The sequence below is a fragment of the Xiphophorus maculatus genome, chromosome 17 (genome assembly GCF_002775205.1).
Source record: "Xiphophorus maculatus strain JP 163 A chromosome 17, X_maculatus-5.0-male, whole genome shotgun sequence".
Taxonomy (NCBI): Eukaryota; Metazoa; Chordata; class Actinopteri; order Cyprinodontiformes; family Poeciliidae; genus Xiphophorus; species Xiphophorus maculatus.
Window position 1 is genome coordinate 20,536,938 of NC_036459.1, and position 25,510 is coordinate 20,562,447.

The window sequence follows — 25,510 nt, forward strand, 5'->3', positions numbered from 1 at the left end:
GCAGAGAGATCTGGAGGGGGGTGGTTGGGTGGAACGCCCCCCCTGATCTGAACTCAAGTGGTGTTCTGACTCGGGACCTTGTGGGCCGGTGGGCAGAATACTTCAAAAACCTCCTCAATCCCATCAACATGCCTTCCATTGAGGAAGTGGAGACTGGGGACTCTGGGTCTGGCTCTTCAAATTCTGGGTAGGAGGTCATAGAGGTGGTTAAGAGGTGGGGGTGGGGGGGGGTTACTATAAGTAAGTGGAGGAGTTTAAGTATTTGGGGATTTTGTTCACGAATGAAAGAAAAATGGAATGGGAGATTGACAGACGGATTGGCACAGCGTCGGCAGTAAAACATGCGCTGTACCAGTCTGTCATGGTGAAGAGAGAGCTGAGTCCAAAAGCGGAGCTCTCGATTTACTGGTCGATCTACATTCCTATCCTCAGCTATGGTTATGAGCTTTGGGTAGTGACTGAAAAGCCGAGGTCACAGATACAAGCGGCCAAAATGAGTTTCCTTCGTAGGGTGTCTGAGCTCTCCCTTAGAGATAGGGTGAGAAGCTCGGTCATCCGGGAGGGTCTCAGACTAGAGCCGCTGCTCCTTCACATCGAGAGGAGCCAGATAGGATGCCTCCTGGACAGGCGTCCTGGTGAGGTGTTCTAGGCACATCCCACTGGGGGGAAGACCCAGGACACGCTGGAGGGACTATGTTCCTCGGCTGGCCTGGGACCAGTCGTCCTGAGTGGTTTGGAAGGTTGATACAATAACAGGTCTTTAATGTATTTTGGTGCTAAGCCGTTCAGTAATTTATAAAAGTCTGAACAGAATATCCTGACTAGTGTGTAAAGGACACATTAGTTATCAATGGTAATACAGTGCCATCTACTGGTTTTTACATAGAACCATGTCTTTTTTATGGAAACAATTAAGGACAAAGAAATCTAGTTTTTTTAAAAATCTGGCAATTTACTCAGTTACTTGGCAATCTTCTCAATCTTTTTCTTCTTATGCTGAGATAAAGCCTTTTTTGTCCTCTCAGCTGCAACTCTCATGAAACACAAGATTTATACTTGGTTCTAGTTTCAAACCACCAGAAATGCAGTTTTTCAGCATTTGTCAGCTGTTACATAGCAAATAATGTTGAAAATTGAATGCCGAGCTGCTGATCTACAGATCCTCCATTTTTCACTTCTTTTGATGAGATAAAGCTTTTTTGTCCTCTCCCTCACCTGCCACTTTCATGAAACACAAGGTTTAGACTAGGTACCAGTTACAAACAACCGGAGCTACTGCTTCTCAGCATTTCTGTGCTTTTCCAAAGTTAATAAGGCTGAAAATTGAATATAGAGCTGAGAATTCAATCTGGAGAGATTTAAAAGGTTTATTGACATACATGAACTAAAGCTCTTTGGCGCTCGGCCCCCTACTGAGGACATCGAGCTGTGAATTGCAATAAGCTCGATGAGCATTCCCGCTGCTGGTTCGGAATGTCATCCCTCGGGGCCCGACACTGGTGGTGGAGGTTGGGTGAAGAATTCATGCCTGGAGTGCTGGGAGAGTGGAGGTGGAGAAGGGGCGGAGCTGGAAAGCAGAAGATGCCATGGATGGAGGTCCTTATCAACTGGGGCTTAGTCGGTGATTGGCCATGAATTGGCTTGGTCCACCGTTGCAACACGTTCTCACTCCCGACTCGTCATATATTGACGCTTGGGCAGGTTCCCTCAGCGTCACATATTGACGCGTCGGGTACCCCGTTCGCGTCAATAATTGACGAGAAGGGTTCTCTCATTGAATGCTGTACGGCTCCCTAAGCGTCCAAAACCGACGATCTAGGAACAAATAAGATGACGAGTCTGTTCTATTTTTGTAAAAGGCACACAATTCGTGCATAGCAGATGTATTTGTAGGTTTTTAACAATTTAGTTAATTTTACTTCAGTTTTAAAAGATCCTCCGGTTCTCTGAAGCCGCGATTTTATCTACATTTCTATTTATTTTTTAACAGCAGACACGAATTACACCAGTTTCACTGATTTCATCGTAACTTCATGATTGCAAAGGACATAATATTCTAATTTTTACACAATAATAAAAAAAGAAAGGAATACGTATGTTATTTGGAGTTTATGAGGTTACAGATAATACCGGCATGCACCTCCGAAGTCGTTTGCAGTCCATTAATAATTAAAAAAAGAATTTTAATAAAAATGTTTAAGAAGAGTGAGGGTGCATTTCCTTTTGTGATTACATGCCAGACGGTTCTGTAAACGTTTGATTAAAATAAAAATAAGGACAGATCCCACCCGTCCATAAATCTACGAAGAAGAAGAAGAAGCTGACGTCATCGCATGCGACATTGGACCCCGGTGAGTACAAACCTGAATCTGTCAGAAATGGTTTTGTATTATAAAACAAAAGAAAATACTACACATTCTTGTGAATGCAGTTGTAGGACTTAATGGTAGTAGGACTGTGCCGCGAATGGTTGAAGACATTTGGACACGTTTGTAACATGTATTTTTTTAATTTTTGTTGCCGCTAGCTACATTAGCTAGCTACATTAGCCGCTTGGAGCCCAGAGAGTTCAGCTGAACCTGCACTTAATACATTTAATTAGCCATGATAGAGTCACAGAATTGTTTGTTGTATAATTTGAGGGTTGCTATAACAACCCTAGGCTGTGATGATCCTAAAGGTTTTCTGAATACACTGATTGCAGCTAGGTCATGCATTTGAATTAAAAACGAACTTGGGTCATTACAGCCAAAGTTCTCTCCACCTGTCTAAGTTGAAATAAATAACTTCCGAAATCTGAACATTTATTTTGTTTTTATGTCAACAGGTTCTTCTTTGAGATATTCATCTGACATACATTTCTGCTCATTCATAGCACCCACAAAAGGCACTTTTAAGAGCCACGTTTGTCATATCTCTTCGTCATCTTTGTGTTCTTAATTTGTCTATTGTTCTTCACGTAATTTGTCAACAGTTCTGTTTGTTTGTTTGTTTGTCCATCATAAGTCTTTGCATTCTATTTTGCTCTTTGTCAGTGTTTTTTAAGTATGACACGCCCCAAATTCAGGCCATGCGCACAGTGTCAAACGCCCAATCAGGCAAACAGAAAAAGTTGTGTCGCCTGCCACCAGAGTCTTTACACCAAAAAAAATAAAATAAAAGAAAAGTTTCAGACATTCAATGATCAGTGGAGGGAAACAGTTTTAAAAAACAGAAATGTTTCCCGCATAATGGATTCTGCGGAAATTGCAGTAAGTAGAAAATTTTAGACTGAAAAAGTTCTGTTAATGAGCAAAATAATGAAAAACAACTGCTCTAATAGGATGGTGCGTTTTAGTAACTTGTAACATGTTTTTATCAATTGCAGGTTCGCAAACTTCATGCTTTAGGCTATAAGCCTATTTTATTTTTTGCTAAGGAAGATAAGTCTTTAAGCAAGTGGGTAGCAGATGTAATTACTCATTTGGAGCCCACTGCTACTACAAATAATTTTCTTGAGAAGATGCAAAGGGCTTATGAATTTCTCCTCCCTGAAGGTAATGCATGTATGTGTGTGAGAGTGTGTGTACTTCTGTAGCGCATTATATCAAGTCCACAGAAAGCGAGCAAGATATGTGTCTATGGATATTTATTTCTGTTTTCTGTAAAATTACGTCTTTCCTAGCCACGTCTGTACCATTGCAGCCTGACACCTCCACGGAACAGCAGGTTTTTTCACCCAAAGAGCAGTGGGCTGATGAAAAAGCTGAGAACCTGGTCTATGAACCAACAGAGACAATAGCTGAGGAAGAGCCTGTGATTGTGCTTGATCTGGTTCCTGTTTCTCCTCCTATTGTTCCTTCTTCTCCGGCTTTCCAGAAGAAGAAAAGAGCCAGAAGCACCTCTCCACCTGCCTCTCCTCCTACTCTGCCATCTGTCTCTCCCATAGACCAGCCAAATCAACATTCATATGAATCGCCTGCTGCCCATGCCATCTCGTTAAGTCAGGGTGGCCTATTTGAAAATAAGAAGAGAAAGGGTAAGTTTTGTTTTCCTTAGTCCTGTGACTATTTCTTTTACATCCATCCATTTTCTTACACCAGGGGTCGGTAGGGCTGCTGGTGCCTATTTCCAGCAAGAGGCGGGGGTCACCCTGGACAGGTTGCCAGTCTGTCACAGGGCAACACAGAGACAGACAGGACACACAGCCATACACACAGACACTCACACCTAGAGAGAATTTAGAAAGACCAAAAAACCTGACAGTCATGTTTTTGGACTGTGGGAGGAAGCCGGAGAACCCAGAGAGAACCCACCTTGCACAGGGAGAACATGCAAACTCCGTGCAGAAAGACCCCGGGCCGGGAATTGAACCCAGAACCTTCTTGCTGCAAGGCAATAGCTCTACCAACTGTGCCACTGTGCATTTAACGTACATTTTTGTTATACTAACCTCAAATTCTGAAACAACAATAATGCTTGTCTTGGCCTTGTTTGTGAACCTTTGGACAAGTACACAGTATTTGTTTTAAGTTTAACTAACTGCCCTGAAAGCATAACCCAAGCCTTTTGAAATTTGACACAAGTGAGCAGAGGGAAAAGACACGACTGGAGATGGAGATTAACAAAGATAGAGGCAAAGCTTATCCACTTTGTTGCTATCTTCGTATATTTTTTTCATACTCCTCTACAGACATTTTGTCAAAACAGCTAGTGATATGTGTAGCCACTCTTTTTTGTGTGTTTGAGACTCTTAAGTCAACATTGCTCTGCGGCCTTGCTGTAGCCTGTCTGGCCTGAGCAAGCAGCATAGATTGCTTTGATTCCCCCTCGCTTCTAGAAAGACTTGCAGTATAACAGTTGTCTGTCCTGCAGAATACCTGTGGCAGTAATCATAGCAGAGCAGACCCATTCCAATTTAGTCAATATTACAAATAAATCACACATTTGTAAAGCAGAATGATGCTATCATCAATACTCATGTTGGAGCCTATTAAGAATTGGATTAATTTATTTTTGCTAATGTATTAAGGTTACAGATCTAAATTTATATAAATAATATATCTATTGTAACTTGTTTATTTACTTGTTTTGGTTAGACCCTCCTCCTTATCAGGTGGCCTCCTGCTGTGATTAGGCAGCGGAAGCAGCTGCTGCAGGGCATCTGATTGTTTGGTTAAGGAGCGAGGGGTGAAATAGTTTTTCCACCACACCAAATAAAGTTTAATTTTACATTTTTTGGAAAGTCAACTCGGAGAGTGTTTCTGTTATGTTTGTACATTGAGAAAGTCACCGTTTGCCACCAGAAAACTTTCCGCGAGTGCTTTGTTTTGGATGAGTCGGAAAACCCTCCTCCTAGAAACTACTCTGGCACCTTTTGATTTTTGTTAAAATCCAAGAGTAGCCGTAACAACTCACCACAACGCTCAATACTCCATACTCACTCACAACTCAACCACAACCACCGTGTGGGGCAGTGGGGCTGAGTGAGACGGTCATATACCAGAATGTGTCCTGAGTGACATGGTTATAGTATTATTTCATATTTTTGTGTTAATGACTTTCACTGTAACTATTAGGAAAACCCAACTACCGACTTAAGGAGTCAAGCACTAAAACAAAATTCTCACAGACACAGAAAACCTTGATAGACAGTTTATAAGCAACAAAAACTTGTTTTGGGTTTAGTTACACTTTAAGTATTAGTTTTTCCATTTCTGTGGCCACTCTAAAGTAGTTAAATATTAAAAATATTTAACTACTATATATTAAAAATATTTAACTACTAACAATATAATATCAACCTCTGACCTAATTTGAGAAAATGTGTAAATCCATGTAAAGAAGAGTAAAGTTTAGAAGGTTTATAAAATATGAGTCACCATACTAGTTTTCATTTTTCAGTGTACACTCTGACTTTAATTCTTATTTTGTTTTTATAATTTTTTTTTTCTTTTCTTCTCATTAAGGTTGCCGGAAATGTAGCAGACAAAAGGTGTTCCTGTTTGACTCAATCACTGGGCATAGGACTAATGCGGTAAGACTTGAAGTGTTACTAATGTACCCTCTCAAAGTTTATCTCCACCCCAGTCAAACATGCCAAGATACACTGAGAGACATTGCCTGTGTGGAGTTGAATAGATGGGGGTAGGGGTGATAAGTGGGACTGTGGTATGCAAAAATGAGCACAGTTTTTTACTTATAAACCTTGTGGTTACATTTACTGACATTCCAGACTCCTTTTCTTTCTTTCTATTTGTCTATTGTTTTCTAAGGACAAAGAAGGGCATTACAATAGGAATCAGTAGTACTTATACCACATAAGTCACAACATCTCTGGTATTGCAGAGCGAAACAAATTCACACAAAAAGTCAGTATTTGCACAGAAACATAGAAGCATAGAGATAGAACTCCAAATAACAAAATTAGGCCTTTTATCATAAAAGAAATGCTGATTTGGGAGTTATTTCGTCTTTCTAAAGGAAACCCATGACCACTTATCATCCTTCAATAACATGTAAAAACCGCTTCCACACTTAAGTATTTTAGAAACAATTTATGGATATGTTGTGTGATTGCTTTAATTAATGCATTTCTCTTGTTTTATGTGGTGTCTAGGGCAAAGAGGAAGTAAAAATTCATTGGTTACCCTGCTCTGCTTGGTGAGAAGTGTTTCTTTGCACTTATTATTATTATTTTGCTATTTCAGGGGGAAGTATAATGGAAAATCAACTTTTGGAGCTGTATATCATGTTATAATGTCATCAAGCTTTCTGTGGCCTTTTGCCACAAAAGCTTTTCCTTGGCTTTTCAGTCTCTAGCTGAGATAGTGCCCTACAAAGCATACATCCCACATGCAACCCCTCAAAGCTAGTGGCAACAACAATTAGCAAACACCTGGTGGAACAGCCCCTCTGCTGAGCTCATGTGAGGGATCTTCTCAGTCCAACTCTACTAAGAATGGCTGTAAACCGCTTGGAGGAGTGATGTTGTGATGACATCCTGAAGGCAGAGTGTCAGAAGAGCAGGCGCTTCTTAAAGAAACAATGACCCATTTTCAAAGGGGTTTATTTGTATCTCCAATAGCCATTGCCTTAAACATGGCTATTCTTCCTGGGATCCATAATTTAAAGTGTGCAAATGGCAAAGTGACATTTCTTTTAAGTCATTTTTGATAGAATACCTATCAAACATGTTGCCTTCATTTTTTATAATAGCTGAAGGTAACAGACTTATTTTATTATATTATGAAAAGGCACTATGGACCTGTGGAATAAAATAATTATTTACAGTGTGTTTACTTTTATTAGAAGTTTATTTAATATTAATCTTACAATGTTTAATTAGTTTATTATGTCTCACTCAGTCTTACAGAGTCATTGTTTCTCTTTTTAGCCTTCACAGTTTGTCTCAGTGTGTCAGAACCTTAGCAACAGGCGATAAGTAAATAGTTGTCATACCTTGCGGAGGGACAAGACCAGACCGACGGCTCAGTGATTATTATTAGACACAGAATATTCTGTCTGAAACCCATTTTTAACTGAAAGTTGCATTTTTCTCTGTGTGTGTATTAATCTGATTAGCTCCTTGGGAATGTTGGTGGCGACACTCTGTCTGCGGGAGAAGGACAGTATACAGTATATGTAGAGAGGTGATTCCTTTGTCTAGTTAGATCTCTTCTGAGTTCTCCATCTGTGCAGATGTAAAATAAAGCTGTGTTTTGTTCTTCCTCTTTAACAAGGTTTGGACTTTGTTAATTTTTCTCGCTCCACAATTTGGCGTCACGAACAGGATTCTTCCCGGTTCGTCCTTCCGGTGGACAGCCAGGAGAGGGCTGATCACCAAGACCCTCATCTACATAGCAGGCCTGTCAGAGAGCGAGGGCTTTTCTGGAACTCCACCGGTTGGATCGATCGAGACAGAATCCGACAACCTGGTCTGGGGGAGAACAAACCAGCAGTGTTTAAGGTAAAAAGGCTGTTTCCAAATATATGTAAGAAATTTAGAGGGTTTTAGGCTTAAAACACCTCAGAGTTAGATTTTCCTGGGCGTAGGAAATCTAAAGTCTAAAGTAAAAGGTTTTTTGAAGGATTCTCCTGGGCGTAGGAAATCCAAAACAGTATTCAGAGTCTAGGCTTAGCTCTGAAGGAATTTTTGTAGGTTATTTTAGGCTTAAAATAACTGAGGATTTTTGTAGATTGTTCTAGGCTTAGACAATCTATACAAAGGTTTTACTGATTTAGAAAAATCAGAGGGTAAATAAAAAGGTTTTACTGGTTTAGAAAAATCAGAGGGTATTTATAAAGGTTTTACTGGTTTAGAAAAATCAGAGGGTATTTATAAAGGTTTTACTGGTTTAGAAAAATCAGAGGGTAAATAAAAAGGTTTTACTGGTTTAGAAAAATCAGAGGGTAATTAAAAAGGTTTTGCTGATTTAGAAAAATCAGAGGAAAAATAAATTAAATAAAAAAATAAATAAATAAATAAAATAAAAAATAAAAAAAGGGAAAATGGGAGGAACTTTTAATAAAGGTCAAAATACTGAAGCATACGTTCCATGTGGCCCAGAAATAGATCATATGGTTAGAATTCATGGTAGAGTTTGTTGTCAACATGTTCCACAGTGGCACACAGAGTTTAGTTTTCCTAAGAATGGCAGCTTAGAGGTAGACCACATCAGAGACTTAGAGCAGAAACTCTTAGCACAACGCGCCAAACTGATGCAACACACAAAGATTTCAAAGACACACCTGCAAGCACTACAATCACACGAAGAAGCATTCAATCTCTGGAAAAGAGAAGCCTTTTGCAGGGATCAAAAACACCAGAGTAAACTACAGATGGTTCAGAAATTTGCACACAAGGGGAATGAAAAATATAAGACTAAAAAAGAACAGGAAAAATCTAATAAAACAAAATGTGTTTCTTCTCACGCATGTACATCACTGGCTGTACCTGGCTTGAGTCCAACGGCACCAACTGACCCTTCAGCAAACCCATCTGTGGCGCCACTCTACCCAGTGCTCCAAGTCCTTGGAACTCCACCACCGTACCATCCAAAGACTGATGGTCCAGGACCGAAGAATCCATTCTGGGATCCCTCGGACGACTCCCTGCCTCTGGCTATCCTCCACCAATCAAAGACTGAGCAGAAACCCCATCCTGTTGACCTTGAGCAACAACAGGACCAGGACAGAGTTCCCTCACAAGGCATGAAAGGCCCGCCTCCACGACCCCCTACAACTGAACATGGTCGTCACCTTCGCTCTAAAGACCAACCCCTGACCCCACCATCACCTGGCATCTCTGGAAACCGGTACAGAGGACAGAAGGTTGAAACCTATCCCATGGTTGAAGTCCCTGGCCTCAAAGGCCCTGACCTTCTCTACAGAGCTTGGGGACCAGATGACCTCATTGCTGTAGCCAAACAGCACCTTCCCCCTATTGAGAAAGGAGGCAGAGCCATCGCTGAAGCCCTAGAGTATCTCAGCAAAACCATGAGACCAACGACCTATGAACTTAAGACTGTTTTGCTCCATGTTTATGGTCCAACTGTGGTCTCCAAACTTGGTCCAGTCTTCTCACAAGATCTCCGTCTAAGAGGAATGGATAACCCTGACGGAACCGACAATCCACTCAATGCTGACTACAACAAGGCTCTACGAAAAATCGGCGAAGCCTTCATAGAGCAGTTTCCAGTCCGCCCCAGCTACAATGTCATCTCAGCCTGCATCCAAGGTCCAATTGAAGGTTCAAATGACTTTTACAGACGCCTGTTTGACATTTTCTCAGCTCACTCTGGTCTAGAAGTCCCCAAAAATGACTGGATGGGAAGTGATCCGGCTGGTCCCTTTGAACTGCTTCTCTGTCAAAAGTTCCTGGAAGGACTGAGGCTTGACATCAGAGATGGAATCAAAATGTCCTACATTGGATGGGACATCACACCAAGAATTAAAGAACTTCTGCTTCATGCCCAACACAATGAGAAACTCTGCAACGATCGCCAGAAGAAGAACAAAGACCGCAAAGAAAAGTGCATGGAAGATGCTCAGCTCACCCTGATTCAACACATCACTGCTCAGAACTCCAACCACCGCCCACCTGCAGTTGATCAATATGGAGGTCCCTCACAAGATCCATGTTTCAACTGTGGCCAGATTGGACATTGGGCTTGAGAATGCCCTCAGAAAAAGCGAGACAGAAGCAGAGGTAGAGGTTTCCACCACCATGAAGGACGTCCAAACCCACGTGGCGGCTTTGGCCCACGTGGCCGAGGGTTCCTAACTCAGGGTGGTTTCAACAATCAAAGAGGACATTATTCCACCTGGCTAGAGCCAGCAGCTAGCCCGGTGCCGTTGGATCAACCCATGGTTCAGCAAACTGCAAGTACCAGCACACACACATATATGGTATATCATCAAAATGCATATCAGAAGTTGCCAATGTTGACAGTGCAAGTTAAAGGTGGTGACATACATTCTTTAGTAGATTCTGGGGCCACCCAGTTCCTAATAAAACATGAATGTCTCCCTAGAGCTCCATTATCTGGAAAAACAGTTCATTCCACGGGAGCTTCTGGTCAAGTAACACCTGAACCAGTCACAAAACCATTGAATCTCATTGATCCTTTCATGGGACAGGAACTGACACATCAATTTTTGTTGTCACCTGTCTGCCCAATTAATCTATTGGCTCGAGATTTAATGTTAAAAATGTCTCTGTGTCTAAAATGTACACCAGAGGGCATCCAAGTGGTTAAACAAACGGAAACAACCACATTCTCTAAATTACCAAAACTTCTCTACATTTTTGAATGGTCTATTGCTGATCAACAAACTGAAACCATTCTGAGGTTAGCACGTAACCGTGTGCCTCCAACAGCTGATGTGATGCCTCAACAACGCTTGCACTGCACAACACTGGCAACCACAGACCCAGCTGATGAGCTCGGCGATGAGTTCATCTGCTCTCCACCCACATCATTGCATGTGACACACATGTGTTGGCAGCACAACACAACGTTCTTACTGGTTTGTCTAAGCCCTGCCCAACAACATTTTTTCCAAGTCCCTGAGTCATTTCCACATATCTCTCTGGCTAAAGATCCAGCTGATAAGTGGAAGTCACTAGGACCTCTGGCTAAATCTGCCCATGAAGCAACTGATTGGATGTTCCATTCTCCTGGAATAAAATACTCCCCCTCTCTACAAATGTACAGAGAGCAGTTAATTGCTGATTTGTCTGTCCGCCCCTCAAAGGAAGTGATTGATGACAGCTCATGACTGACACTTGATCAGCTCTGCAGCCCTCATCCAGCACTTGACACATTGCCTGATCATCTTTGGGCTGTTCACTGTTTAATGGGCGTTCCTACACATTCACTAGATTGTGTCAAGGTTATTGTGAATCACCAACCATTTTCCATCAAGCTCTGAATGACAACTTAGCAGCTCTAACATTACATCCGAAATGTGCTCTGTTGCAGTATGTTGACGATCTCCTATTGGCAGCACCTGATGCTGAACTCTGTAAAAATGAGAGTTTGAAATTACTCCATTTTCTTGCTGATAATGGACACAAAGTTAGCATAACCAACTTGCAGTTTATGCAACCTTGTGTGACATTCCTGGGACACGTGATTTCAGAACAAGGCAGAACTATTTCTGAAAAACGCATTTCAGCAATAGTTCAGCTGCCCCTCCCACAAACAAAGAAGCAGTTAATGTCCTTTCTAGGACTGTGTGGTTACTGCAGGCATTTTATCCCAAATTACGCTGAGGTTGAGAAACCATTAAGAGAAATATGTCATGAAAAAGGGTTATTGATGAGCTCGAAGGTTACATGGACATCTGAAGCATTAACATCATTTGAAGCGCTGAAAAAACAATTACAAAAAGCACCCACTCTAGGCATTCCTGATCCAACTCGTCCGTTTACACAGACAGTGGATGAGTGGGGTGGCTGTATGACGTCAGTTTTGCTCTAAAAACATGGTGACCGATTGAAACCAGTCGCCTACTTCTCCTCCAAATTGGATGTTATCGCAGCTGGGCTCCCACACTGTTTGCGCGCAGTGGCGGCCGCGGAAAAAGCTGTTTTGGCATCCAGAGACATTGTGGGTTATTCTGATCTGACCCTACTCGTTCCCCACTCTGTCACACTCATTCTAAATGAGCAGAGGACGGCGCATCTGTCAACTGCCAGATAGCTGCGTTACCACTGTGTTCTTTTAGATATGTCACACATAACCATTAAACGCTGTACAGTTTTTAATCCAGCTACTCTTTTGCCAGCACCTGTGGAAGGCCAACCACGACTGTGTTGCTGAATGGGACGTCCTGTGTTTTCCCCGATCTGAAGCAAGAACTGCTCTCAGATTCAGAACTCACATTGTTTGTTGATGGAAGTGCATCCAGAGATCCGCACTCTGGCGCCATCTTTCACCACTACAAAGACCCCATTTCTTTAGGAGACACGGCAGCTGATGCTGCTGCAAAATCTGCAGCCAGAAGGTCTCTACCCAACAACCATTCACTACTAAAAGTAGGAGCACTGACACCTTTGCCTCTTACTTTACAAGATTTTCAATCCCATGCAAATCCCTGCCTCCCTGAAAAATTTTTCAGACCCTTCTGCGTGACGTCACATGGTGTTGACCATGTGTCGAAGGGAGGAATGTTGAGGGAGATGGACAAATTATGGTTTACAGTAAATTTTTCAAAATCAGCTCACATTTTTTGTGAAAACTGCGTTATCTGTGCTCAAAACAACATTGCAAAAGGTCACAAAATGCAAGGAACAGGAGCACACCCCCGGACACACACACCTTTTCAACATATAATGATTGATTTTATTGAGCTCACCCCATGTGAAAAGAAAAAATATTGTTTAGTGATGGTTGACATGTTTTCAAAATGGGTTGAAGCGTTCCCAGTTCAAACAGCAGATGCCTCCACAGTAGCAAAGATCCTCTTAAGGGTCTTTCTAGGCACTTGCCGCTGGGGAGTGCCTAGAAGAATTTCTAGTGATAATGGAAGACACTTTGCAAATCAAATACTTACTGAACTGTCTAAAATATTGAATCTGGATCTAATAAAGTTAAAACTAACTACAATATGTGAAGAAACAGGTTTGAACTGGGTACAGACTCTTCCAATTGCCCTGATGTGTATGTGAATGAGACGTCGTCAGAAAAATAACCTCAGTCCTTTTGAAATTCTCTTTGCAGGTCCTCCAAACATGGGGATGGGACCCCCAGATAGTTCTGGGAAAGATCTAACCACATGTGATGATAATATGATTAATTATTGCATTTCTCTAGCAGATCAGCTGAAAACCTTTAGACAACAGGCCTAAGGAGGCCAACCAGCACCAGCTACTAAACCACTGCATGATATACAACCAGGAGATTTTGTGTTTATTAGGAATTTTAGGAGGAAAAACTGGCAATCCCACCAGGGCCATCCATCAGAGGATGCTGAGGCAGCATTAAGAACATGGAGGGAACCAGACGACATCATCAGCGACACTGGATCACAGAGGCCTTGTGGGATGTGTATTAATTGTGGTGGAAGACAGAAAAGACAGCGACAATGAGGAGTTATTACTTAATCCAAGTTTTTATTGCTCTAAATATATTGTATTATCATAATATGAAGGAATTTGAAGTTTCTAACTCTTTTGAAACTTTTTATTGTATGTGTTTTCATCTTTATTTTTATTCATCTTACTATAGAAATAATTATTTTTAAGTTGTTTCAAGAGAAACAAAAGGGAGGAATTGTGGAATAAAATAATTATTTACAGTGTGTTTACTTTTATTAGAAGTTTATTTAATATTAATCTTACAATGTTTAATTAGTTTATTATGTCTCACTCAGTCTTACATAGTCATTGTTTCTCTTTTTAGCCTTCACAGTTTGTCTCAGTGTGTCAGAACCTTAGCAACAGGCGATAAGTAAATAGTTGTCATACCTTGCGGAGGGACAAGACCAGACCGACGGCTCAGTGATTATTATTAGACACAGAATATTCTGTCTGAAACCCATTTTTAACTGAAAGTTGCATTTTTCTCTGTGTGTGTATTAATCTGATTAGCTCCTTGGGAATGTTGGTGGCGACACTCTGTCTGCGGGAGAAGGACAGTATACAGTATATGTAGAGAGGTGATTCCTTTGTCTAGTTAGATCTCTTCTGAGTTCTCCATCTGTGCAGATGTAAAATAAAGCTGTGTTTTGTTCTTCCTCTTTAACAAGGGTTGGACTTTAATTTTTCTCGATCCACAATCCTATAAATTATTTAATACTGTGCCTTTTATAATTCATACAAGCTGGAAATTAAATCTGAAACGGTCACTTTCTTTGTGTTTTATTTTTTTTAGACTTTTCTAAAAAACTATGAGAGATTTTTCTTGTTTGTGTAATGGTAAAAAATGACTGTGCAGTCAGTTTGTCATTGGATACTTAATGATAATTCAAGATAATATTGTATCTTTGGGACACAACAAGATGTACGTACTAGCTGTTAATTGGGGGGGATTTAGGCAGGGAAAAGTCTTTGGCTACACAACCTCTCTTTTAGAAAGAGAAAATTGTCAACTTTACTTCACAAAAAATCCACCACTTGATTTTATTGTTGTTGATCTTTTCTAGCCGGAAAATCTGGGATGACACCTGGGAACCTGCAAGTGAATTCACACATGTTGCTGTCCCCCAAGAGCTTCTTCCTTCAGACAGCAAACAAGTCCTTCCATGATGTTGCTCTTTCTTTTTTTGTGTTACAAAGTTGTAATTTCCATTTTTCTATAACTGCAGTTTGACTATATTAAAAAGTTTTCTGTGTAATATTGTTTTCGGCTTATTTTGGGCTGTTTATTGACACGTCTTTGTCATGTTCTGTAAAAGACTGAGTGATGCTGGTTGAGTCAATGCATGAACAAGTTATTTTGCCTGTATTGAGGCTTCAAATTTTGAACAGGATTGTTTGTACATTTTGGCTTGTAATAGTTGACCTAATGTCTTAAATCCTTTAAACATTTGTTTTTGAGTGTTTTGAAGGTTGATGTGGATGTACAAAGTATAGTCTATTAAAATAGAAAAAAAAATGTATAAATATAACTTAATTTAAATATAACTAATTGGAAGTTGTTTCATGCCAAGAAGCATGAAAATTTCAACAATTCAACATCACCTTTTTTGTGTCATGTATTTTGTCAATCGAGATTGTATTTGTGAAATGCTATAATAAAATTGCTTTCAAATGCAGTACAATTACTTTTTAACACAGCAACTTTAAGTGAAGTTACTGATGAAGACCATGATAAAATACATTTTAATGTCCAGATCAACTGACTATATAACACCAACACATTTTAATAAAATTATGTCACAAATGCCATGCACATGTTGAAGAACAAACATACATACATATATATATATATATATTTATATATATATATAAACTAAACCTGTAATGTATATATAAATCATTTATATCTATATCTTGATATATATATATTCCAGAACTGATCTGTCAATACCAAAGAAGTGCTTTTTTTAAGTACTGGATGTTGCTGGCTACATTTCCTTAGATGATCCAACGTGAAACAGTCTAAATAAAGCTGTTTAGACTGAAGTACCTTGACGAGAAACCTGTTTCAGACCTGATCTTCCATAATGTTTTATTATAAACCATACAAAATATTTCTGAAGCATCACAGCTCCGCATAGTTAGTTCTAGAATTCTTGTACGGCTGATCGGCAGGAATTTGAAATGGAATCCAGCCATTATACGGCAGACCGAGTAAAAGAAGAAAGGAACACATCGAGCTCCATCAACACATTGTACCTTACAGGATTATCTCGGGGGAGAGAGGGCACAAATGATGTTTGACAACCTTATTTGTCAGTTGTGAAATAAGGTCAAGTTAGTGGTCAACGAAACACTCTGAAATGTTCCCTCAAAATGTAGTTAAAATATGCGTATGTTACAGAAAGAGTCATAATGGGATTTATAAACATTTTTTAAAGTTTGCCCTTCTCAGTGACTGACAAGTCGGCTGCCGTTAGAGGTTGGTCAAGTTTCCCCTATGTATTGTCTTGAAGGCATGACGCCAGGTTAAACTGTACAACTGATTGGTTTCCTCCACACTTGCAGAAGTGTGTGAAGCTATGTTATGTTACTTATGTGTTTCATAGATAGAGGATTAGCCAGCTGACTTTGAGGAAGGAAAGAAATTAAAGCATAGATGTGGGTAAGACAGTAACAAGTGCAGTGCGCTGGACAATAAATGCGCACGCAGCTCCACCGTTACGCTCAAACTAATCACACATCAAATGACAAACGCCAAATAAATAAATAGTTACACTACTTACGCTAATGGTAGTCTAAAAATCTAAACCAGTAAAAACTTCATTGAGATAATATGTCGGGTCCCCCGAACCCTGACCAAGGACAGAGTGCAGTTCACTGGTTTCCTATCCAGACTGTCGTAATGCGCACCTGAGCACTTGGTGCGTTGACATTTTCCACTTAATGAACAGAGAACAATTGCGGAGCTCACCATCAATCAGTATAAGAAAAATATTTGTCAGACTATAATTTGTGATCGGGAGGCTGGAGCAGGCGCTTTGTAGCGTCTAGCGCAGTTGATGCGCTTCTGCGAGAATTTTCTCCTGCAGAGAGGAGTGTGTGCGGCATCAGGTCTTACCGACTTCTGATTACTTCATTTGGTGAAATGTTACCCGATTTCAAAAACGTTCTCACTGTACAGAAAAAGATAAATGTTCAGCTTGATGACTACAGCATGGAAAGAAAATGCACTTGTGAGCAGGTACAGTTTCTATTATGTGTGGAGAACCTTAAATCCTCTTTTTACCAGATCACACAGATAAGTTTGTAAAAATTATGAGGTAGTAAGAGTCTATGCTGGTCCTGGAAACCTTGTAGCCGAGAGACATAGTGAAAACCCAATTAAATAAAGTTAGACAGTTTGGGGGAGGAATAATGATAAAGAAAACACAAATACAACTAAATGCACCTAAGTGTTCCCCAACAAAAACACTCACACACAAAAAGCCCTGATTAATACAGCAAAGGAAAGAAAAACTCCCCTTCCACTAGTCTCCTCAATCTAAATAAAACAGCTTGGACCCAGGGACAGCCTAGGTCCTCTTTGTTGTTTTAAAACCATTCTAACCCCAACCCTAACCCTACTTCTACCCTACCTCTGTACAAATCTGGGAGTATAATGGAGGCTTCCGCGTCTGATATAAATCTATTTATATTTTCACATGGCCTTATGTAGTTTTATATATTTCTTTGCATATATGTCTTTATAGTAATCTATGTAATATATATGAAAAGATTAATATATATTAAATATATAAAAATACATATCACACATATTTGAGGAGTGATGTCCGAGTTATCAGTGATTGTCCATGATTGGAAGGACAAATAATAGACTATTTCCATGACTTCAGGTTCAAAATAGGTGACTAGATTCTGTTACAGAAATTAATCCTGTTAGTTCTATGTATGCGATTATAATTAATTTTCAAATGTCCTTAAGGGGTACCTAAAAGCTGAAAAACGTATTTCTTAAAACCACTTTTTGTTATGTTTGTCCAAAATTTTAATGTGCTTCATTACTGGCTTTTTATCAACTAGTGGATTCAGAACATATCCTACTTAGTAAAGTGTCCACTAAGCTAGATGCTTTTTAGTTTATAAAGTCGTGCTTGATGAATTTCTTGTATAAATGTATGTAATTAAACAAAATCAGAACCGTGAGTACTGCATTAAAATATCACATTGATATGTACTGAAACTTTGCAACTCATTTCTTTTTAATACAGAAATTGACAGAAAAATTGAACAGAATTCAAGTGACCACAGACAACGAAGTGTTCCACCACTATACACTGTGTGTTTATTGAATTAAAAAATAAGTTAATAAAAAAAGAAAATAAAAGTATAATATCCAAAAAGATGTCTTGGTTAGTGCAGAATCACTGCGACTGCTTAATGTAGTGTTGTAGCCATTTTAAACTGCTAAACATAAGCACAACTGTTATTACTCCATTTGAAGTAAAAGTAGTAACTAAAATTATTAACTACAGTAAAATTACTCTTACTATTATCTGGAAATACAGTAGATATGGAGAAACATAATGAAAAAGAAACAAAATGAATGACATGCCTGCGCAAGTAATCACAGCCCTAGTAAGCCCTTTTAGAAAGTAAAAAGGCACAAACATATTAACTATATTAAAAAAAAGAATCACCGAAATAAAACACTGCCAATTTGGAAACATGAAAGCACAAGAACAAATTTAAACAGAATTGTGTCTCTTTGTGACTTATGAGCAAACATACTTTACTTGTGACATATTGGTCAATCCAGAAGGAGCCGAATACTGTCACGCTAGTGTAGATCTTTGTCAGCAGTATATGCACAAATGATTACAGACTATTATCAGAAGCTTCCGAGTCACTACCAAAGTCGTCATCAGAAGTATCGTCAAAACTAACACTTTCTGCTCCTGACAAAGTCTGTAGATAATGTTCTCTTGCCTGCAGTTTCATTTGTTTTAAGTGCTGTAGCTCTCTGAGGATGATGCTCTGGAGACCTCTTAGAGCTTCATCAGTTAGGGAACAGGACGAACCTTTAAAATTGAACATAAATAAAAATAACAATTAATAGAAAATTTAGATGTTTTAATTCTTGATAGGTTTATACATTACTTAAAAACATACTTTTAAATTTGCCGCTCGATAACAGGCGGGGAAGCTCCTTTAGAGCATCTTCATAGGATGACAGAGATTTCCAATGACGGTCCATCTCTCCTACGAGGATCCTCTTTTCCTCTTCCAGTCTCTTTACTGTCATAATGCCATTGAATGCCCTCCTTTTTGTGGCAAGACTGACAGCGTCTGAAATGCATTTAGGAAAAAGACAAATTAACTCAGTTTGAATTTGTAATAAAGTTTAGGTCAACACCTGGAGTATCTAGCCACATTATCTGTCAGGTATGATGACAGTATAAAATGTATTAGTGTATGTTTATTTACCACTGTCTGATTGCTGCCATGGCAATGTTGTGTCACCGGACAGGATCTCTTCTAAAGATAGTGCTTCTGTGCCTGTAACAGTCTTGTAGTTTTCTAAAGCCAATGCTAAGATGTTTTTCTCCTGTCTTATTTTGCGACGAGCCTTGGCACGAGCTTTGTTTCCGTCTATGTCTTTATAAAGACGCTGAGATCGCCTTTTGATGCTCGCAGCCAGAACCTCAATTCTGCCTGCCAAGGAGTCCGGATCAGTTGTGCTAGATGTTGCTGATGATGATAAATAAGGGACATGCAGTTAACATAGAAGTACTTTTGGAACTTCCTCTAATTTTTGAACTCTATTAGCTCACCTTCTGCCCACTCCTTAATATCATGGACCCAGTCATCAAGTTGACTGTCAGTCACCAAAAGCTCAATTTTTAAGGACTCCAAGTTCTGATGTTGTTTTTGAAGAGCTTTTGTGGCCTGCATTGTCAATTTCAAAGAAATAAAAAAAAAATCAGATCACAGCATGTATAGGAATTAACAAACATCAACAGTTTCACTACCTTCTGATATCGACGGGTTAGTGAGGTGGCCAAGTTGTCAAGTTTTTGCTGATTCCAGCGCATGGCCATAAGAGTCAGCATGTCTGTCCGTCCTGCAAACAGAAAAAGGCCCACAATAGTAGAGTTTTCCTTTATCGTAATTAGTTAAAATTTCAGGAAAGAAATCTTTGGTCTTCTCACCAGCTTTTGACATATGTTTTGTCGTAACAGCAATCCTTGAGAGAAATGCATTGCACTGCTCAACTTCTTCCCCTAGAGTCAAGCCAGCACCATCTTGATATGCTCCACTCCACTTAGCCTAAATAAAAGCATGCACGCACAAACAATATCAACTGAGTCAACGATGTTCATGCAGTTATGTTCTAGCAAGGTGTCTAGTCAGTTTTCCTTACCTCACATTTGAAGTCATGGGCTTTGGCATGGAACACGGAGAGGAATGGCTTCATTTGAAGCAGGTGTTGGAGCTCAGGACAGCTTTTCGATACTTTCTCAAGATATGGCCAGTACTTGCATGTCACATTCATGCAGAAAAATGTGATCCGTCTGTTGGCCAGCCTTTGCTGCAAGTACAAGGGGTATGCAAATATCTCACCCCTATACATGTTCAGGGCACAAAGGAAGCACCCCATGTCTGCACACCGCTAGCTCCAATCCCTCCTCGTCCAGTTTGCTGCTGGATCTGTGAGAGGTCTCTCTGGCTGCTGACCATTGCCCACCACAGACACCTCTTCCAGAAGTCTAGAATGCATAAAATTAAGTCAGGCACGCCGTCATTACAGGCTAAAAGGTTACTGTCGTTATACATTTATAATCTGCAGTCTTACATGTTTGGTTGATTTGTGTATATAGTCCACAAATTGTCCTACGTCTTCATCCTTGGCTATGAACAGGTCCTGAAATAGGGCCTGTTCCTCCAATCTGAAAAAAAAAAGAAAAAAAAAAAGCACTTAATAGGTGTTATGGTCCACAGGTAGTGAACATCACTAACTTATACAAAGAATTGTTATATTGAACACATTTTACAATACCTTGCTGCATTCTTGAAACGGTAATGCTTGCGGTTTCCATCCACTGAAACTGCAAGCATATCCCGGGTACAAGCTTGACACTTGAAGGGATCCTTCCTTAACATTTTATCCAACTCATATCTTATAGCTTCCCACTCAAAAAAACTTTTCAGGAAGCTGTCAGCTGATATCTTTCCTGTCTGATTTAAAATGAGAGACAAATAATAATAAAAAAAAAACTAAAGAAAGGACATAGTTGTCCAAATCCCAGGTATCAGGATATGTGTTTTTCAAGTTTTAGATGTGTCTCTGGCACAAAACATCTCATTCAATAAATTTTGATGTTACTACATATGATCTGAATGCTGAATGAATGAGGTGGTACCTCAGCCATTTGATTCAAGTGTGTTTAACCAGTTACATCAAAAGGTTGAAGAACATAACTACTCAAGAATTGAGTCAGACGGCCCTTATGAGATATGTACGTCAAAGTACTCACACGGCCAAAGCGGACGGTTCGTTGGTCTAACATTTTAAGAAATGCTTGACAGGAGAGACCTGGTGCTGCCATCTTCATTTCTTCAAATGTAAAAAGCACATCAGTTGCATATCGAGTGGAAAAGTGAAGGGTAGCTGGCCAGTAATCAGTTAAATTTAGATCATGTACTCCACATGTCCAACTAGCCTCACATCCCTCACACCTCAGCTCTGGCATGCTGAGATCATAACGACCTAAAACACCAAAAAAATGTAAAAGTTGTAATACTTAATTATTTTAGTGTCAGGTTGACATTGTGTCACAAACAATTCCTTGTAGTCAGCAAACAAACATACTTAATATTTAAATTTTGCTAACATTGGTTTTTATTATGTTTTGATTTTGATTCATGAAAAAAATAAAGTTATTCATACCATTGATTGTGACGACAGTGACAGCCTTTCCTGCTTTTATCCTCAAACACTCTGATGGACAATCACAAATTCTAACTGGGATCTCCACAGGTACGAATCGTGCTAAAGAGGTTGACATGTTTAAAATATGAATTCGCCTAAACTGTATTAACACACTGTAACTAATATATGCAGAACCAGATGACCTAAAAACCAGAACATTCAAAATACAGTCAAAAGTTAACAGTAAGAAAAACACTCTGAGGAGTGTTTAAACAGTACAAATAAAAAGCTTAATTAATACTTTGAACTTACCATCATGGCAAAGAGTTGTATTTAAAACATAGGTAGTTGGAGGCAATGGCTGGAAGAACCCAGCTATGATGGTTTCTCTGTTGTGAAAGACATGTTTGGTGTGCATCATCACATCACATTTTTCACAAAAGAAGGGGTGTGGTAGGCAATCACGACACCGAAGTGCAGATGGATTATTTCCACAATGCTGGCATAAGTGTGCTGACACACTTTGCTGAGCTGCCATGGTGTTAACCAGACGGGGTCTTTCTGCTTTCCAACACTCTGAAAAAAGGCTTTTTCTTCTGCTCCAGTTTGTGGAAGCCAGAGGAGCTTTTGGCACTACTGGTTGACCTGCAGCATCATTCAGTGAGCTCTGGAGTTCTTGTAGAAAAGACTCTTTTAAAAAATAAAAACATTTTTTACATATTAGAAACGTATGGCACATAGAAGATGCTTAGAAGAAATACAATAAGATCTACTACAGACATACCAACAGTCTCTGGAGCAAAGGCAACTTCACAATGAATGTTAGAGGGTTGAGAGGGACAGCTGGTCTTCCGACGGTGGGGCGCTTTAAAAATAAAATAAACAAATATAAAAGTAAGGAGTATATCTAACATCTTACTTAAAGTAACATTTCGAAGTACAATTTCAATTTAATAACTGTATTACATTCCCATATCTTAAGATTAAAATTTGTAGTAGAAACCGGTTCCTACCGGTAACTAAAAAATTAAGAAAGTAATTTATACTGTCAGACAAATGGAGGAACAACACGTTTGTTTGTAACCTTTTGTAACAAGGTATGTCTCTAAATACATATACATCAACTGCTGGAAATACATTAACTCTGTTTCAACTGCATTCTACTGTATGTCAAAACAGAAAAAATCCTCACTTAAATAACTAACATGTTCTATGTTGTGGAGTAATTTCTATTCAGCATACTATTACCGTATAATTGAAAATAATTATGTGCTGGGGAAAGTTATCAATCCTCTAAGAAATAGTGATTTGTTTCAAAAAGCAGATAAATATCAACATTATAGATGTAAAAACAAACAGAATAAATTACTTGGTTAAAAAAATATATATTGACAAAATATCAAGTAATGAATGCATTAATTTAGTGATATATGTGTCAAAAATGTGTCATATATGTATTGTTGTTGCGCAACACCCCCCCCCCTCCTTTCTGTCTCTACTCTCTCACTCTCGTACTTCCTCTTCTGAGAGGGGAGATGTGCTACCAGCTCTCCATCTAACGGGTTAATTGAGTTTCCTAAATCTGCCGGGATTTACCCTGTCCAGAACTGAAGTAAACTCTGTTTAAGCTGGTTTCGAGAAACGATTCACCTGATTTTTAACGGCCTACATCCAGGTGTCTCACCCTTCTTCCCTCTGTGAATTAGCCAGACTGAGCAGCCTACAGCCAACTAGTTTCACAGAGCACACCTGTTAACGGTCGCTCGTTCTCTATTTTACAACTTGCATTTGTTATTGAACCAGGTAGGTTTTAGTGACTCGGGCGAGTCCCAAGGATGACGTTTTAAATATGGGCTACCAGCAACCTATAAAACATTTTCCACTTCTTCCTCTCCAGAATCAAACATCACAGCTATTTTACAACCATCAAAGAACTTTAAGGTGACTCATTAACTGAATGTCCACAACATCTTTTAGATTTTCTTTATGCTAAATATTTTATTAGTAAGGCATTTTTGCAAGGGTCAGTACAGCTTAATTCAGTAGCAGAAATAATCAAATAAGTAAAATCAATCATCTAGTCTATCTTTCCCTACTGCTGACACTGAAAACTAAAAAAGGAACCTTTGAGAGAGACGGACGGAGCCTGGCGCCTCGAACCCCAGACCTGGCACGACGACGAAGAAGGTGCTGCAGCAGGAGGAAGACGCCGATCGATGAAGGCCAGGATCTCCGCAGGTCTGATGATGAAGAAGGTGTTGCAGCAGGAGGAAGACGCCGATCGATGAAGGCCAGGATCTCCGCAGGTCTGATGATGAAGAAGGTGTTGCAGCAGGAGGAAGACGCCGATCGATGAAGGCCAGGATCTCCGCAGGTCTGATGATGAAGAAGGTGTTGCAGCAGGAGGAAGACGCCGATCGATGAAGGCCAGGATCTCCGCATGGATGGTGAGGTCACACAGGACTTGGTGATGGCAGGAAGGAAGGCACCAGTTCTTCTTCTTTGTCTTTGCCTTTGTCTTCATCTTTGTCTTTGGGGTCTGAACCCAGCCGATGAGAGAAGTGCGATTTGAAGCCACAGGTTGTGGGGCTGACGGGTTGGTCCCCATGGCCGGACAGTCTTCGGCTCCGTGGCCCCGGCTCTTCTTCAGCTGCAGAGTTCTTTGTCCATCTCGATCTTGGCTCGAAGCTGCCCGGAGGATCCAACGAAAGGTTCCTCTTTTGCACCCACCTTATATAGGGTTTCTTTGGCTAGCACTGTTGCTGGGCTTGTTTCATTGGCTGACTGCTCAGATGATTTCATATCCATCACTGTCTTACAGACATTATGTCCTGATGTCTGTGCTAATGTCTCAGGGTTGCTCAACCTCCTATGTCCATTGCCTGCACAACCTTTCACCTACTCTCTAAATAAGGCGTTGATCATCTCTGCTCTCCTGTTAGTTCCTTGCCTTTCACCTTTCACCTACTCTCTACCTCCAACATATCAGTGATGTTTAATTGCAGTTACACCTTTTACACCATTTCAAGTTCAATGTCAAAATCACATTTATATCACATTTATTTTCTTTAGCTTCTCTGATTTAGCATTCATTTATAATTTTATAACCATAACTTATATCACATTTATTTTCTTCAGCTTCTCTGATTTATCATTAATTTATGATTTTATAACCATAACTTATTAATTATACTTATTATAATCCTAATGTGAGTTATTACAGATGTTTTTCTGAAAAGAAACCAAGAATAATACATGATTCTAATTATTTGATACCAAAGTTACAGTTACTTGTTTTTCTTGTAAGTGTTCCCACAAATGTAAGTGTAAGTATTATTACAAGTAAACCAATATTAATATAAGTATTTTACTTTGAATCTTATCCAATTACTCAAAAATGTTTAGATTTCATTCTTTAAAACTTTACCTTTGAAATAAAGAATAGTCTCAGCTATTTTTATAAATCTGCAGGCTGGAACTTGTTTCCTCTTTTTCCAGGAAACCTGCTTTTCCTGTTTAATGACTCTCTCTGACTGACTATGATTTCTTATGATTAAATAGAGAAAAGTAGAATTAAAGCAAAGCTTGCATGAGACAAAAACAACACACACAACTAGATTTATTTTATTGACACTTAAGTCTACTGTTGGGCCTAGATGTCACTTGAGTGATTCATTTTAAAGATAACTTTATTTATTATTACTGTTAAACTAACTTTATTGACACTTAAGTCTACTGCTGGGCCCTGATGTCACTTGAGTGATTCATTTTAAAGATAACTTTATTTATTATTACTGTTAAACTAAAATCTCCAGCATGGGGAAGTGGGATGAGCTCGGATTTTCTTGACAGTATATATGTGTCATATCTACATACATGTTTTAAAAGAAGTACTTACTCTTACCTAATTGATTTCTTGTTGATCTAGGCCTCTTATATAGTATGTTTCCATCTTTGTCCCTTTTTCTCCACCTTACTGTGGGTTTAGGGATCTGCGTAGGTACTTGATC

General features: G+C 39.5%; 2 protein-coding genes across 5 annotated transcripts; one reads left to right on the forward strand and one right to left on the reverse strand.

Annotated features, from left to right (window-relative positions):
• Window positions 1-660: 660 nt before the first annotated feature.
• LOC111611867 lies at window positions 661-7,253 on the forward strand. Of its 2 annotated transcripts, XM_023350580.1 has the most exons (5): window positions 661-3,251; window positions 3,368-3,536; window positions 3,665-4,018; window positions 5,949-6,016; window positions 6,599-7,253. In XM_023350580.1, exons 1-5 carry the CDS (start codon window positions 3,048-3,050, stop codon window positions 6,644-6,646), a joined length of 843 nt encoding a protein of 280 aa, XP_023206348.1. In that variant the 5' UTR covers window positions 661-3,047; the 3' UTR covers window positions 6,647-7,253. The 2 variants fall into 2 exon arrangements, with proteins under 2 accessions (XP_023206348.1, XP_023206349.1); XM_023350581.1 differs by having other exon boundaries at window positions 661-3,536.
• Window positions 7,254-17,916: 10,663 nt separating this feature from the next.
• On the reverse strand, window positions 17,917-23,705 carry LOC111611856. 3 transcript variants are annotated; one of them, XM_023350510.1, is made up of 14 exons: window positions 23,668-23,705; window positions 22,285-22,365; window positions 21,813-22,190; window positions 21,519-21,620; window positions 21,106-21,338; window positions 20,628-20,806; window positions 20,424-20,517; window positions 19,992-20,337; window positions 19,780-19,897; window positions 19,600-19,691; window positions 19,402-19,516; window positions 19,055-19,318; window positions 18,740-18,916; window positions 17,917-18,648 (listed from the first exon to the last, which is right to left on the reverse strand). In XM_023350510.1, exons 8-14 carry the CDS (start codon window positions 20,226-20,228, stop codon window positions 18,446-18,448), a joined length of 1,206 nt encoding a protein of 401 aa, XP_023206278.1. In that variant the 5' UTR covers window positions 20,229-20,337; window positions 20,424-20,517; window positions 20,628-20,806; window positions 21,106-21,338; window positions 21,519-21,620; window positions 21,813-22,190; window positions 22,285-22,365; window positions 23,668-23,705; the 3' UTR covers window positions 17,917-18,445. The 3 variants fall into 3 exon arrangements, with proteins under 3 accessions (XP_023206278.1, XP_023206279.1, XP_023206280.1); XM_023350511.1 differs by lacking the exon at window positions 23,668-23,705 and adding an exon at window positions 23,625-23,649; XM_023350512.1 differs by lacking the exon at window positions 21,519-21,620.
• Between the last annotated feature and the right edge of the window lie 1,805 nt (window positions 23,706-25,510).